The 16,828-nt window shown below is 31.7% G+C and overlaps 1 protein-coding gene across 2 annotated transcripts in view; it reads left to right on the forward strand.

Moving 5' to 3' along the window:
- NCAM2 (neural cell adhesion molecule 2) overlaps positions 1 to 16,828 on the forward strand; it is a 515,217-nt gene that overhangs the window by 374,367 nt on the left and 124,022 nt on the right. For both annotated transcript variants that reach the window (XM_025449670.3, XM_025449671.3), the window contains exon 9: positions 2,005 to 2,155. In XM_025449670.3, the coding sequence (XP_025305455.1) occupies positions 2,005 to 2,155 (151 nt within the window). The remainder of the gene's footprint in view (positions 1 to 2,004; positions 2,156 to 16,828) is intronic.

The following is a 16,828-nucleotide window of genomic DNA, read 5'->3' on the forward strand; positions in this document are numbered from 1 at the left end:
TGGATAAAGACTTAGCAACTGATCTAAGACTGAAGACATGGTCTACCATGGAGCATGGAAAACAATTAGTACCATTCATGGAAGGAAAGACCACAGGAGTAGATCGTGTTGTGCTGGGTGACCGAGTGATATGTTCAGATATACCCATGCTGGTTGAGAAACATCAAATGGGCATGTCCTGAAAGAGACATATCTGGTTCCATAGCTCTCCCGGGAAAGAGGAATCTTGCCTAGAGAAAGAGTGACTACAGGTCATGACAACTGCTAATATGGGAGGGGATGAGAATGTCTAAGCAGAATTCATTGGCTGTGTTCAGGACAGAATACAGGGGCCCCCAAAGAGAGGAAACCTCAACCCAGACTAACAAGTAGTCAGAAAGTGACACTGGGAGAAAACACAATAGAGTGTGGGTGTCCTGAAAGCCAAGGGAAGTTTGCACATAAGGACGGAAGGGTAGTTTGTAGGGTCCAATGATAGAGATGCAGTAAGATAAGAAAATAATACTCATTTAGTTATCAAAAAGTAGTTACTTTGTATAACAAATTGGCCATTCTGTTTGAGATTACTCATTCTAATTTTTACTTCTGTGAGTTTCTGCATTTTTTTTCTCTTCAGTATGTACTCGGGTTGGCCACTGAACATCTTAATTATTGGAAAAAAGAGAATGTCTTTTGCTTGAAAGCCTTACCTTACTATTTTTTAGCAATACTTGAGAGTTGAGGAGCATATTTTTGGTCTGATCTGGGTCACATAATACATTCCCTGCATGTTTTTGTTTCTTTGTTTTTGAAAACCATTTTTACGATCATGATAGTAAATGAATTATGAGTGGCTGATATGATTGTATAGTAATTGCATTCCTTTATAAAACTAGAAGGCAAAAAAGTGATCCTACTGTGTCCCAATCAACTTCATGTTTGAAAAGGAGCTTTAAAATAGTCTTTTGATATTAATAAAAGAAAATAAACAAATTTTAATGATACAAAGACACATATTGAAATTCATTTGAATTTCAGTTATATAGAAAATTAAACAGCCATTATGTTATTACATAATAACTTACATATTTCAAATTAAATGTATGGCATGTAGTTTTTATTGAGGCACTAAAACCTCAAATATTGAAAATAATCAATTCAATAATATTAAAGTACATATTACAAATGAATTATAAAATGGCAGATACCACTATATTTCCTGATTGTGCAAAGTAAAATTCAGTAAATTAACTACCTCTGTTTTAACATGTGTGCTATCAAGGTATTTAAATGATTTAAGAAAACAATTGTAGGTATACCGATTAGGTTGCACACAAGAATTCTTATTTGAAATATAATCTCTAGGCTTTTGGATTATGAGCAACTCCTTGATTTGCATCAATATTCATAGGGCATGTGATTAATCTTTTTCATGTTGATTCCATTTACTTTCTAAGAATGACTTACATAGTGCTGTTTTTAATAATTTATCTGTTATAAATATGGTACCTAACAGACTTTGGAGCAGTGCTGTTTCATGCATTCAAAATAAATATAAATTCTTCTTAAAGCTTTAATTTCCATACATCTTTGTACACTGACTTTACATGGTGAAATGGAAACTAAAGTGAAGGAGGAATATCATTTTCACTGGTGGGTTTCAGCCAGAATTGAATGGGCATTGTTGTTCCATTCTGTTTGTGAAGAGCATAATTGGAAGCCAACAAAGCCCTTCCTAGAACATGCAAGCTTTTTAAAAAGCAAAGAGTGCACTAAATAAAGAGGTTGATAAAATATGTGTTGAAGTTTTTACTACATGTTGGTGTCCCTGTAAGCAAGTGGGTGGGTAAAATGGAAAAGCTAAAAACAGAAAGTCATAAACACAGAAACATTGGTTTTTAAAAAAGTAATACAGGTAAGACTTTATTTTCGTTTATTATATATGTGATAAACACCCTATGTTTGGTCATAATTTTGCACAAAACAAGCGTAAAATCTTTCTTTTTCCTGAATCGATGTAAACAGAGCCCAGATGGTCGTATCGAAGTCAAAGGGCAGCATGGAAGCTCATCACTGCATATTAAAGATGTGAAGTTGTCAGATTCAGGGAGATATGACTGTGAAGCTGCAAGTAGAATTGGAGGGCACCAAAAGAGCATGTACCTTGATATTGAATGTAAGTTATTTTCATTTTGTATGTTTATTAAAACAACTTTTTCTGCTTTGACAAGTATGAATTTTGGTAGGATCATCGAAATACCTGTGTAGTTCATGATTTGATGCATAGCTCTAGAACTATTGTTGGCATTCAAAGTCAGTTTTTAGAGACATCTAGTGGATGTTATAGGACACTTCACAGTACTATATAGATTTAATGGTTTTGATACTACTTATCCTGAAAACTTTGATTTTCTTTTTTGAAGTGTTTAACCCAAACACAATACAATTTGAATTGCATTAGTTATCAGTAATTGGTCAGTATCTTCTTAAAGTTTTATCTGTTTATTTATAATAGTAATAGTCCTGTGTATCACCTGTGTATTTTGTTAAATTATTTTGCATCCTCATAAGATATGAAATACTGTTTTTAAGATGATTGTATCAGCATTCATATTTTATCAGAGTAGTGTTTATTGTCTGTAAGTGGGAATTATGACAAGGAGATGTAATATTTGGGGAATATGAAGGCTAATGCACAATCCACCTTCCATCACTGAGTGGGATTTTAGAATAATTTCACATATATGTTTCTAAAAAGGAAGAAATTTAATATTATTTTCAGTGAATATTCAGGAATCATCAATGTTGGAGATTCTCTGATGTTTGAGAGGACATAACGGTCATAGTGGGGATGTATAAGATGCTCTTATTGACAAAACATTGGAGAATTTCTTGTGCATTAATATTGATAAAATGTGATTAATAACTGTGAAATAAGATGTATTTTCATGGAGAATGCCTTTAGAAAGTAAATATTTCCTCAAGAACAGACACAAATAATCCATGTTATTTTACATATTCATAAGTGTTCTTGTTAAGAAATTCATGGAAAGGCCAATTAATTACAAAAAATGTGAAGGATATTAAATAATTATTTCACAAATTGCAGGTTTCATTTTCTAAAGGTAGAGAACTTCCAAGAAAGTCCTTTTATTGTCACCATACATCTTAAAAAAATAGAGACCAGCAAAAAAAAAAAAAAAAAAAAAAAGCCATAATAACGGTACGCACAGAGGAAGAAGTGATACTGATAACTTATTTATTAGCTTTATTTCCTAACACTATTTTCTGCTATTTTCCCATTATTTTATATGTATTAATATGTCACATATTAATAGATATATCTTTTTCAAGTCAACAGCATTTGTACAAATTATGAACATTTCTCAAATTTTCAACATCTTTGTTTATATTTTGTAATTCAAAATAAGTATTTTAAGTCAAAATTTACCTTACTATTTTTTTACTTTTTTAAATGTGAACCTGCATGAGCAAAAATTTAAGGGTGCCAAAACATGATTTATATTAGAGCTGCCCAACCAGTTTGGAGGGGCAGTTCATAGAATACTTCCAGCCTTTTCTCACTGTGCCAAAGAAATGGTAGGCATCATATTCTCTTAATAAAACTTAACTTTAGGGCTTTTTTCCTTCGCATTTTGTAAATATTTAAATGCTTATTTAATATATCCTAGAATTACCACTAAATTATTGCTATAAGTACTCAGAAAAGTGGAGCTCATGAGAAATGAGCATTGTTGATATTTCCAAAACAGAGTAAGGCTGACTGGGTCCTATAGGCAATATTAGGTTAATATATCAGTGCTAGGTTTGGTGCTAATTAGTTGTTTGACATGCATCCCTGGGACCTTGATTTCCATATACGTGAATTAAGAAGGTTAAAGGAAGAAATTTGTGGGGCTTCATTATACTTAACCATGTAAAAATGCTTTTACTCAAGCATAGTCACATCCTACAATCCTAGAACTTCTTAATTGTCCTCCATGCATGCCTACCTGAGTTTTCATTATGAAATAAATAAGTTAAATTAAGGTCTACAATTTCTGTTCTGTTTTAAAACTTCATTGAAAAGAATTTTAAAATGCCATACTGGAACAAACCGAGAATCTTTTCATTAAGCTGTTTAAGATTTAGAATTGGTACTGAGTGACTGTAGACACAAAATGAATAAAACAGAGCTCATGCTTCATTAGAACACTGGGATTGAGAGAGATTTAAATCAAACCTCAACTTGAATTCAAATTTCCAAAAGATAGGTGGAGAAAAATATCAAGATAATGTGAAATGCTGATGTATAATGACATGAGATTTTTAGTTATTACTGATTTCAAATAGGTAGAAAGCAATAGGGTAAACAAATGATTGTATATTGCAGTACAAATTGCATGTTCTTGTGATCTTCTAATAGCATGAATACTTTAACACACACACACACACACACACACAAAACATGCTTAGGATACTCTTTTTCAAGGACTAATATAACGAAGTACAAGTTGCTTTTGATCACAGAGGCATTTCTCCTTTGCTTAAAGGTATAGACATTGGTTGGCCTGTTTAATTTTCTGAAGTATATGTTTAGAATAAAGCTCACCAGCAAATTATACAGTATCTCTTATTTAGCCAGGATCAAAAAGAAACAATTTTCTTTGTAAAAGAATGTTTTGAGAATTCTTTGAACATTCCTTGAGATTGTTGTTGCTACCTGTTGATTAGAAGCTGGCTAGGTAAATCTATTTCAAAGATAATAAAATACTTTGTTTCAACTATTGAACCATTGTCTTAATAATTTTTGTTTTATGGATAGCTTTTAGAGCATGTGATCAATTTTTCCTTTAAACAATTAAACATTGAATTTTATTTTTCTTTATTAAGAATAATTAGAGAAATAAATACCCCTTGTTGACAATTTTATTAAAATATAGTTGGATTGTAGTTATGATGCCAATATATAAAGGGCAAAATGTTAACAGTTTTGACATATGGAAGTGCCTGCATATGTGTCACCATTATCTAAACAAACATTTACATAACCTCCAACGATTTTCTCAAGCTCCTTTGTAATCTGTTCTTTCATTCTCCTCCCAAGCAACTGTTAGTCTACCTTCTATCACTATAATTTAGTTGCACTTCCAGAACTTTATATGCATAAGTCGTACATTAATTTTAATTTTTTACTAAGCACTTTCAGGCAACATACATTGATATGTTGACTATGAATAAAAATTTATAATTTGTTTCTGTCTTTGCATTGTGTGAATAAAACAAAGTTAGTTTATTTAGTCACCTGTTGATGGGCATTTGGTTGTTTTAAGTCTGGGCCTATTATGAAAAGCTCTTGTGAACATTTTTGAACATTGTGTAGAGATTTGTTCTTTATTCTGGAATAAAAATGTCTCTTTGAAGAGCAAAAGATTTTAATTTTGTTCCAGTCCAACTTATCATATTGGACTCATGATATTTTTCATGTTCCATCTAAGAAATCATTACCTAACCTATGACCACAAAGATTTATGACTAGGCTTTCATTTTATTTTATTTTATTTTATTTTATTTTATTTTATTTTATTTTATTATTTGTTTTAAAGATTTTATTTATTTGAGAGACAGAGCACAGACAGTGGGGATGAGTGCAGTTAAAGGGAGAAACAGACTCCCTGCTGAGTAAGGAACCTGATGCAAAAAAAAAAAAAAAAAAGGAACCTGATGCAGGGCTCCATCACAAGACCCTGAGATCATGACCTGAGCTGAACGCAGTCACTTAAGCAACTGAGCCACCCAGGCACCTCTAGGCTAGGCTCTATTTTTAATGTTTTGTTGATTTGATTTTTGCATGATAGTCTATGATCTGTTTTGGATTCATTTTTGTGGAGTTAATATATATTATTTTTTCATACATATATCAAAATGACTCAGCACTAATTTTGACTTTCCTTTTTCTAGCTAAGGATTTGTCAATATTGTTGATATTTATAAAATACTAGCTTTGGACTTTTTTAATTTACATTCTTTGTATATAAATCTATTTTCTAGATTGTTGATTTCCATTTTATTTTCAATATTTCCATTCTATATATTTTGGACTTACTTCGACCTTTGATTATATTATAATATTTCCTTGAAGTGAAATATTAGGTCATTTACTTTAAATATTTCTTATTTTCTAATACCATATAAGACTCTACATTTGCCACAAAACAATACTTCACCACAATCCAAAAATAATAATATGTTATATTTTTATTGTCATTTATTTGAAAATGTTTTCTAATTTTTCCAGTGATTTCATCATCGGTCCATAGTTATTCGTAAGGATTTAATCTCCAGATATTTAGTGTTTTCCTACATATTTTGCTATTATTTACTTCTAATTTAATTCAGTTTTGTATAAAAATACCCCCTTAGGTCACTTGGGTGGCTCAGTGGTTGAGCATCTACCTTTGGCTCAGGCCATGATCCTGGGGTCCTAGGATTGAGTCCCGCATCAGGCTCCTCATAAGGAAACTGCTTCTCCCTCAGCTTATGTCTCTACCTCCCTCTCTGTGTCTCTCATGAATAAATAAGTAGAATCTAAATAAATAAATAAATAAATAAATAAATAATAAATAAATAAGAAATAAGAAATGAATAAACTCCCTTGTGTTATTTTTAGCCATTTTTGTTTATTGAGACTTATGCCCCAGTATATGATCTATCTCAACAACTACACAGTGTATATGAAAAGCATATATATTCTGCAGTCATAGAATACTGTGTTCTATAAATATCCATTAGATAGAGGTAGGTGACAGTGTTGTTTAAATCTTCTGTCTTTACTGACTTTTTTGTATAGCTGTTTTATGACAGTGAGAGTTGTTAAAATCCTCTACCATGATTGTGAACTTTTCTCTCTCACTTTAATCTGTTGCTTTTTGCATCACGTATCTTTAAGTTCAGTGAGGCCATGCTCATTTATAGCTTGTATGTTGTATTCATTTTCTATTTCTGCTAAAACCAATGACAACAAACTTAATTGCTGGAAACAGCCCAAATACATTATTGTTCAGTTCTGGAGGTCAGAGGTTCAAAATTATTTTCACTTGAATAAAATGTCAGAAGGGCTGTGTTCCTCTATGGAGGCTCTAGGGCAGATTGTTTTCTGTCCATTTCAGCTTCTAAAATCTGCCCACATTTTTTGGCTCTTGGTCCTCTTCCATCTTTAAAGCCAGCGATGGCAGATGGAGTCTCTCTCACATCACCTCATCTAATTCTGGGGCTCTTCTCACTTCTCTGTCTCTGACTTTCCATTACATGAGACCCACATTGGATAATCTGGGATATTCTTCTCAAATTAACATATTTAACTTCATCACAGCTGCAGAGTTCCTTTTGACATGTAAAATGACATGCTTGCAGGTTCCAGAGATGATGATGTGAATATCTTTGGAGGGGCAGGTCACTGTTTGCTCTCCCACATATGTTTTCCTCATGAATTATTTCCCTTATTTTCTCCACTAATCATTTGCCTAGAATTATTTTGTCTAATATTCAGATAACTAGTCATACCTTCTTGTTTTTACTGTTTATACACCCTTTTTCATTTATTTACTTTCTGCCTTGCTGTATTTTTATGTGAAATTAAAATGTGTCTTTTTAGGCGGCTTATGACAGAATATTGCTTTTTCATTCATACTGTCAATCTCTAACTTAACATTAGAGTGTTTAAAGTAGGAATCAGTGATAAGTGGACCAGTTAATAAATATTTTAAATTTTCATGATATAATCTCTATCACCTACAAACTATCTTAAAGGCTCATACATTTTTCTCTTACAAATGATTAAAAATGTAAAAAAAAATTCTTAACTGTAAGCATACATATAAGAGATCCTTGGAGTATATTTTGTCCATGGTTCATAGTTTGTCATAGTTCATAGGCTACACTGTTAAATTGAATGCTGTTATTGATATAATATCATTCAGGTGTAAAATTTTGTTTTCTACTTTTTCTCTCTGTTTTTTCATGTTCTGTTTGATTTTTCTTCATTATTTTTAGTTATATAAGATTTTAATGATTTATTTTAATTTGTATATTGGCTATATATTTGTATGTTGGCAATATATTTACTTTAATTTTTATGTTGGCAATATAGTTGTGTTTTTTTTTTTTTTTGGTTTGTTTAAGTGATTCTCTAGGAATTATAATACACAAACCTAACATTTCACAGTCTTACATTGAGGTAATATTTTGATACCTTATATTAAATAGAGGAGCTTCACAACCATATAGATACCTTTACACCTGCCCCACCACTGATCTTTTTATTTTTTATTTCATATGCATTATATCTATATTCATTGAAATCTCACCAGAAAGTATGTTAAATTTCTATTGAATGGTCATACATATTTTTGGGAACTGAAAATAAAATATTTTAATTCACTTATCCATTCACCATTTATTTTGCTTGTCTTCATCCCTTAAGTTCTAAATTTCTTTTTGATAGTATAATCCTTCAGCCTGAAGAAATTTCTTCTCCATTAATTTTAGAGCATATATGTTTGGGATAGACTCTATTTTTTTTTCATCTGAAAATATTCTCCTCATCCCTCATTCCTGAAGGATATTTTTCCCCCCTGGAAAGAATTCTGGATTGACATTTTTTTTTTTTAAAGTTTGGTTCCACTATCTTCTAACCTCCTTGTTTCTGATGAGAATTTCATGATTATTTGAATTGTGAATTCCTTATATGCCACATGTCATTATTCACTAACTACTTTCAAATTACTTTCTTTCTCTATTCTTAGCTCTGAATGGAATGTGTTAGGTGCAGTTTTCTTTGAGTTTTTTGTTTGGGGTGTACTGAGCTTCTTAAGTCTGTAAATTTATATTTCTCAATCTATTTGAGCAATTTGGACATTATTTCTTCAATTATTAGTTCTTTCCTAATCTTTTTCTCATCTCTAGGGCTTTGCTCAACTCATGTGAGACCTTTTGAAATTATCTAAAAAATCCCTGAGGTACTGTTCAGTTTTACACATTTTAACTATTCACTGTTCTTTAAATTAGGTAATTTCTGGTGTTTTCTCTTCAAATTAACAGAACCTTTATTCCACTATTTCCTTTCTGTTCCTAAGCTCAATCAGTGAGTTCTTTGTTTTAAAATATTAATTTCTGTTCCTGAATTTATTTGTTCTTTTTTTTTTCTGTTTATCTCCTGACATTTTTTATCCTTATTCATTTTATGCATGCTCTCCTTTATCTCATTGAGCATAGTTAGAATAGCCAGTCCAAAATCTATAAATCTAAAATCTGATAGAATCAACATTTGGGTCATCTTGGAATACATTTGTTGATTGTCTTTTCCCTTTAGAATTGATCATATTTTTTCTGGTTCACTGAATGTCAAGAAATGTTGGATTGAGTCCTGGTTACTATAATTATTATGTTGCGCACACTGTAAGACTTTTGACAAACATCTGGAAAAAGAGTATTGAGCAGATATTCACTCCTAATTCTGTATTGCCTACTGTGAGCAGTGACTCAAATCTCAATTAACTTCTTAAAGCCTTTTCTATATAAATTTGTGCCTGTCCCATACATTCAAAGTTCAGGGGTTAGGTTGATTTCTGTGGTTTATTTTTTAATTTTTTAAAAAGATTTTATTTATTTATTCATGAAAGACACAGAGAAAGATGCAGAGACATAGGCAGAGGGAGAAGTAGGCTCCTTGTGGGGAACCTGATGCAGGACTCAATCCTGGGACTACAGGATCAGTCCCTGAGCTGAAGGCAGATGCTCAACCACTGAACCACTCAGGCATCCCAATTTCTGTGGTTTATGTGCAGAATTATGGTATCTCCTCTATGACCCCTATTTGGAATTGCCCCCTTGCTATTCATCCTGTATTGGCTTCTTCCAAGGAACTGCTCTATTTCTAGACAGATTTTAACTCCAGTATCACTGTGAAGCTCGACTAAGGCCTGCCCTTTAGACAAAGCCAGGAGAGAGAAAAAGAAGTGGGAAACTAATTTTGATTCCCTTCCACAATGTCCTTGATTTTGTTTAATCTACAGAAGTCTTATATAGTGACTTTTGTTATTGTTTTTGTGTTTTTGTTTAATTTGTATCATCTCTAAAGCTTTTAATCATTACTAGTAGAGGAAATGGACAATCAGATTTATACTGCCATTACGGAAGCAGAAATTTCTATATATTATATTCATATAATTTTAAATCACAAAAATATTTGGTTTCCCTAGTTTCCAGAATTGAGGTACAAATGTTTTAATTTCAGTCTTTTGGAGTGTTTAGTATATTTCTTCCTTTCACTTTTTTTTTTCAAATTTCATGTTTTTGATTTTATTTTTTATAAATCATATGTTCTCAAATAAAGCATTATACTGATCAAAGATTATTTAAAATCCAAAGTCCTAAAAAGAAGTAGAGTTTCTTTTCTCTCTTTTACTACTTTGATCTTCTGTGCAATTTCATTTATCTATACACAAACCTTAATTATCCTGAAAAGTGTATTAAGTTCTTCCTATGTAAATCATTTCAGATTTTAAATTAAGAAATAGGATAGCTTTAGCTGAAGTTTAGAGTTAGATGTTCAAAGTTTTTAATAGTATCCCTTAGAAATTATCCTATAGAGAGATAATTCTAATTCTACTGATACAGGCTATATTTCATGTAAAACAAAAGAAAATATCTTCTATTTTAAGATGAATAAATACATTTAACGGTACATTCCATTGACATTCTTTTTCCATCTTTTTTTTTAAAAATCTCCAATTGAAAGGAGTTTTTCCTGCGGTTATAACCTACACACAGATGCTACGTATTAGCTATCTCCTTTTGTTTTCTCCTCCAGATGGATACCTTTTAAGTAGCCGTTACAAATTATCGATAAATCTCTAGAAGTCTAGCTTGCTTTGATTGATCCAAATTGTTATGCTATTTCTTCATATACTTTAATGAGAATTCCTTATTTTTCACAATTGAAATTACTCATGAATTCTAGGAGGATACAAAATATGTTGGAATCCTAACCCACTTTTCCACCCTTATATTACATTTAAGAATAAATTTTAGCTTTAGCATGATAATACTTTGTCTATCCATGTGGCTAACCTCTTCTCTATTGTATGTACATGAGATTACTACCTCATGGGTAATATAATGTATTAAAACTGAATCATAAAAATGCTTAAAGTTGATGAGAATTATAGTGGAAAATCCATTTATGCTAAGTTATGTAAATATGCTGAGAGATGAATTTTACCTAAATCAACATAATTATTAATCTTAATTCATTAATTGCTAAAGTTCAGATTTTATTCTTGTGATAGAAATAGAGGAAATGCCACAATGTTATCATTTGTCTACAGTAGTTAACATTATTTTGGGGTGTTGTTAAATGATCATTTGGAATATGTAACCATGGTCATAATTTAAAATATAGTTGGCCTGCTCTTCTCTTCCAATTATTTTCCTTGTAAATTAGTGTAATTATATTATGAAATTTGGAACTCTCTTTATATTTGTGATAACACTATTGTAACAAATCTTCATCTTCTTTCATATAAAGACTAGTAGAAATTTTGATTTTTGAATATTGCACCAATATAAGTACTGAAGCTTATTTCCTGGTAATTAAAGCCTATGTTGTTATAAGATAGGATGTTTTATTTAGCAGCTAAATTACAATAGCAATAAAACTTTTGGAACCTGATAGGCAATGCTATGATAAGTTATTTTTGTAAATAAATATTTATGAATGAGAATGGTAAGAATATTTTTATTCTGTTTAAATCAAAAACAGTATAGGAACTATGAAAACTACAAAGGCATTGCACAATGTTATAAAACACTGACCAGAACAATCTTCATTGCCTGACTCAAGCAGCTACAGTCTTATTTCTAAAAAAGAGTGAAAAAGAATCAAGCCGTTTATAATTGATACCAACTGTATTTACTGTAATAGCACTAAACTTAAAGTATTTAAATTAAACTCCCTTTTTAAAATATTCAAAACCTCTTTTATGTTTCTCTGAAACAGATTTCTTGGCTTCCTGCCAGTTCATTTTCAACATTTCAAAGGCATTACTTTTACGAAGAAACAGAAGTTCAAATAAAGTTCCAATTTATAAAACAAAGGAGACAACAGGCATGTGATTTGTGGCTTAATGCAATAAGCACCGATTACATAGTACATTTGATTGAAATTAGGATATCATTAAGCTTTGTGACTACAGACTCATTGCATATTACCTGTTAATTAGACTTAATTATTTTATGTGATAAATTTAACAGTTACAATGTAACAATGCATGTTAAGAAATAATGAATTTTTCATTTACATTTTTTTCTCATCCAGCTCTCTGCACCTGCTTTTATTTCTTGTTAGACTAATAGCAATAGTTATACTCATTTTTCCTGTGATATAAAAGCATTAGTAATATCAGAAACTGTTTAAGGATGTGGCAATATTAATTAATCTTATAACAGACTCATGTTACTTCCATATTTACATGTGTTTCATAGAATTGATACATCTTTCATCACATAAATTATTTCCTCACATTTTGCACTCTCAAGATAACAGTGATTCTGGTAGCATGATCTGCTGCATGTACAAGATGAGGTAGATAAAATGTGAATTCGATTTTAATATTTAAAAAATTATCTTAGTAAATACTTTGAAATTAGAAAACCTTCTTGGTCATAGTAGACACACACTTATATATGTGATTGAAATCTTGTATTATGATCCTAACTTTTATACTAACCATAATAATTTAAGCTGTCCAGACTCTAAAGAAAATGGCTTATTTGTAGAAATAAGTTGGTTCTAATGCTACCAACAGCTTAGGTTTTATATCCAGTATGATAATTTCAAGGACAGTATTTGAGAGGCATATAAAGCTTATACCTACATGCAGATGATAAGAATAGAATATTAAGGAAAAAAGTGAAAAATCTTTTACTGCTCTGCTGTATTTTTTTAACCCAAACTTTCCATGTATCTCCTGGGAAAATTTGAAATACCATGCTCCTCAAGTAAAGATACTATCAGTTATTCCAATCTTATTCCATTTTTGTCTATTTCTGATAGACATCATCTGATTCAAATAAAATCATGTTGAAATGTACTTCAGAGATTATGATGATAAATTGTTAAGGAATTTTAGGAGATATCCAGCTCTTGAGAGGATAAACCTTAGAAATGAATAAGCAAATATCAAACAAAGAAATAAAAATAGCCATATCATATAGCCCCTGAATTTATCACTGCCTCTTGGCACTTGCTTAACTTAACTGCCCAGAAATAGTGAGCTCTACCTCCAGTTTGCCACAGTTGTCCATCCTTCCTCTGGATTGATTCCTTTCCCCAGGAATCCCAGTTCACACTAGCAAGTGAGTGTCTCAATTTGAGCTGCTATATAACAAGGTATCATAGACTGAATGGCTTAAACACAAACATTTATTTCTCACTGTTCTGCAGGCTGGAAGTCCAAGAACAGGATGCCAGTGTGGTCAGGTTATTGGTCAGAACATTTTTCTGGTTATGTCCTTATATGGCCTTTCCTTGATGCAAGCACAGACACACCTTCTATCTCCTCCTCTTTTTTTAAGGACCTTAATCCCATGAAGGGATTCTACTCTTTTGACTTCATCAAAACTAATTACCTCTCAAAGGTCCCCCCCACCTCCAAATCCCATTATATTAATGATTAGGGCTTTAACCTATGAAATTGGGGTGAGGTGGGAACCCCCTCATTCATTCCATAGCAGTGAACTTTCTGGATTTGACAGAGAAGATCACTTCACAGATGGAACTAGAGCACAAGTTCACAGAGTGAAGCTGTCCACCAAGATCTCCATCACAGGATGGAGAGCAGGGCCCAGAAACAATGTTCTCTTCTGACTCTTACAGGGCACTGCTCCCATTCATGAGAGGTCCACCCTTACAACCTCATCTACTCATCATCTCCCAGAGGCCATGCCTCCTACTGCCATCATATTGGGGAGTAGAGTTGCAGCATATGAATTTGGTAGGGATGGGACACAAACATTCAGTTTGTAACAGTGCTTCTCCACTTTCCTCCTCTTCCTTGAGACATGGTGCCAGAGATTTACCTTGTTGTATTTGCCACTTTAATTCTTAGTCTGCGATAGCATGGCCACCAAAAGTTATGATATTGATTCTTGAAAAAGACCACCAAGGGCTTGAATCCAATGAGCCAGAACTCTGTGGCCATAAATCCTTTAATCTTCTAAATTCTATTCTTTAATTTCTTTGGAGCAGTGGCAAGGACAAGCTTTTCCTAATATTATCTATGTATTCTTGATATCTATCCACTGACTGAAGTCAGCTTTTGTTTGTGATGATTTGAAATAGATAGTTTTCTAATATATTGAGCTTTACAAAAATATTTGAATATATTAGTATTAGCAGCTTTCCTTACATTTTAATGAATCTGCTGGATCTAATCCTAGGATGGTGCTAATTTAAATTATGGAAACTTCAGTTTCCGGATTTGTACAGAGGGAGAGAGAGAGATGGATCTAAACTCATTATTTTATGAATTTAGGCATATTGAGGTTAGGATCTTAATTATATATTTTTTCACTCAACAGTATTTATCAGGCATGTAGTACAAACCAAGCACTTTTCCAGGTGTTGAGTATAGAGAATTAAACTAAGCAGGCAAAAATGACTTTATAAACCTCACCCTGTTTCAAGGAAAACAGATAATAAACAAAACAAAGTTGTAAAATATATAATATGGGACAGTGAAAAGGATCAAGGAGAAGAAAATAGAGCAGTGCAGTGAGATGCAGCTAATGCTATGATAATCAGACATAATAAACATCCCAGAACTCTGCGGCACTTGATAATAATTCCCATGCTCAAATGGAACCAGCTGATACGGGCAGGCTTTCTATAGGGAGCTCTGTGTCAAGCAACAAGGCTAAATTCCATTCTATGGATCCAATGACACTTGTAACCAGGCAGAAGAGGTGACAACTACAGGGAGGAAGCCGTCTTGTGACAATGACAGAGGCACAAGAGAACAAGCCCCATACCGAGAGCTGATTTCATGTGTCTGCTCATGTCACATCCAAAAAGTCATGTGGCTAAGCCTATCATCAGTCCAGCAGGAGAACACACTCCTACTGGGAGGGCTTTGGAAGTGACTATCTGCTGAATATATCAAAAGTATATACCCGTGAATGAAAGATAATTTTAAAATGATATTCAAGTTTGTGAAAACCTATGTATCTACAGTTTTTCTCTAAGTTGCTTCAGAATTGTTGTATCATCACATATCGAATAAGGAAAAACATAATTTTCACTAAGTTGTTTTAAAGATATTAAAGAAGTAAATGGTATTTTTGTATCTTCATTTAATGACCATAATAATTACTTGGGTTAATAATATTTATTGTATAACATTAGAAGTAATGTATTATTAGGGCTCTTCAAAGATGCAAAATGATTGAAGGGATATACAAATATTGCTATATATCTAGGTAACCGGAATCCATTTATGTGGATCAGCTTAGAAACTATTATAAAATAACATATAATTTAATGCAATTATAATTAAAAATGTGTCATAGAGACTATACAAATGAGCAGTAATAGAAAAAAAAAACACATAAAAGCCTCTTAGAAATGCAATATCATCAAAATATCCTGAAGTAGAAACTAAGATCAGATAATGTGGATTCTATATCCATACAACTTCAAAAACCTATGTAACTCATTTGCCTTACTACATTTACTCATATGGATCATTTTTAGTTGTTTGATTTTGTACAATGAAATATTCTTTCCTAGAATAAGTGGAGATTTTTCCAGTATAATGTAATATGCACAAAGCCAAAGCCAATTATTTTGAACATCTCTCTTTTTCTAAAGTGGGGTTAAAAAGAAAGTAAAAGGAACACATATTTGTGATTTTCTAGAAGCTCTCTGGGAAATCCCAAAACTATTTTTGTATGTAATAGGTATCCTTAAATCTTTATTTCTTTTTTTCTAAATTTAGAGTTTTATTTTGGGAAAGCAAAATCAAAAGCACTTTCACAGGTTTGTCCACCTGCTTGAATTTAATCAAATTGACAATAAACTATTTTAAAATAAACATTAGAGGTAAAAAAAAAATGCTTCCTTGGTCAAACCTTCATTATACATTGGTATTTTTCTTTCAGACTATGGTTTACAATGTGTTGTTTCAATATTATTTTCATTTAATTCTCTACTTCCTAAACACATTAATGTTATTATAAAACTGTAGATTATTTGTAATATGAATTTTGTACATAATAGTGTAATACCAGCTGCTTGATACTTTTTGCCATATACATTCATTAAATTAATATTTATTTAATGCTTACTATATGCTAGGCAGTATATTGGCCCTGGGGAAACCCAAATAAAGGATGCACATTTTTTAGCTCAATAAAAGAAACAGCTGAAGATGGAGATCTATGTCAATATTATTTTAGGAGAGACTGTACATTTTTTGTTTTTGTTTATTTTACTGTGATGCAGTGCTCTGAAAATATATCACACATGATTCATTTCTAATCATAGCTTGAATTACTTTTCTATTTGGCTCAAAATATTTTGCTATGTTATGTAAAAATAATTTAATTTTAACAATAGCTTCTCACCTCTTTAAATAAAAGAATGTTCTAATCAAATACACATTAAAAATATACATGTCAACATAAACAGCAGTTAAGCAGGAAGAAATTGTGATCTAAGTCCAATTAAATAATACAATGAGGGCGCCTGGGTGACTCATTCACTTGGGTAGTGGACTCTTGTTTTCAGATC

This window comes from Canis lupus, chromosome 31, assembly GCF_003254725.2.
Source record: "Canis lupus dingo isolate Sandy chromosome 31, ASM325472v2, whole genome shotgun sequence".
Lineage (NCBI taxonomy): Eukaryota > Metazoa > Chordata > Mammalia > Carnivora > Canidae > Canis > Canis lupus.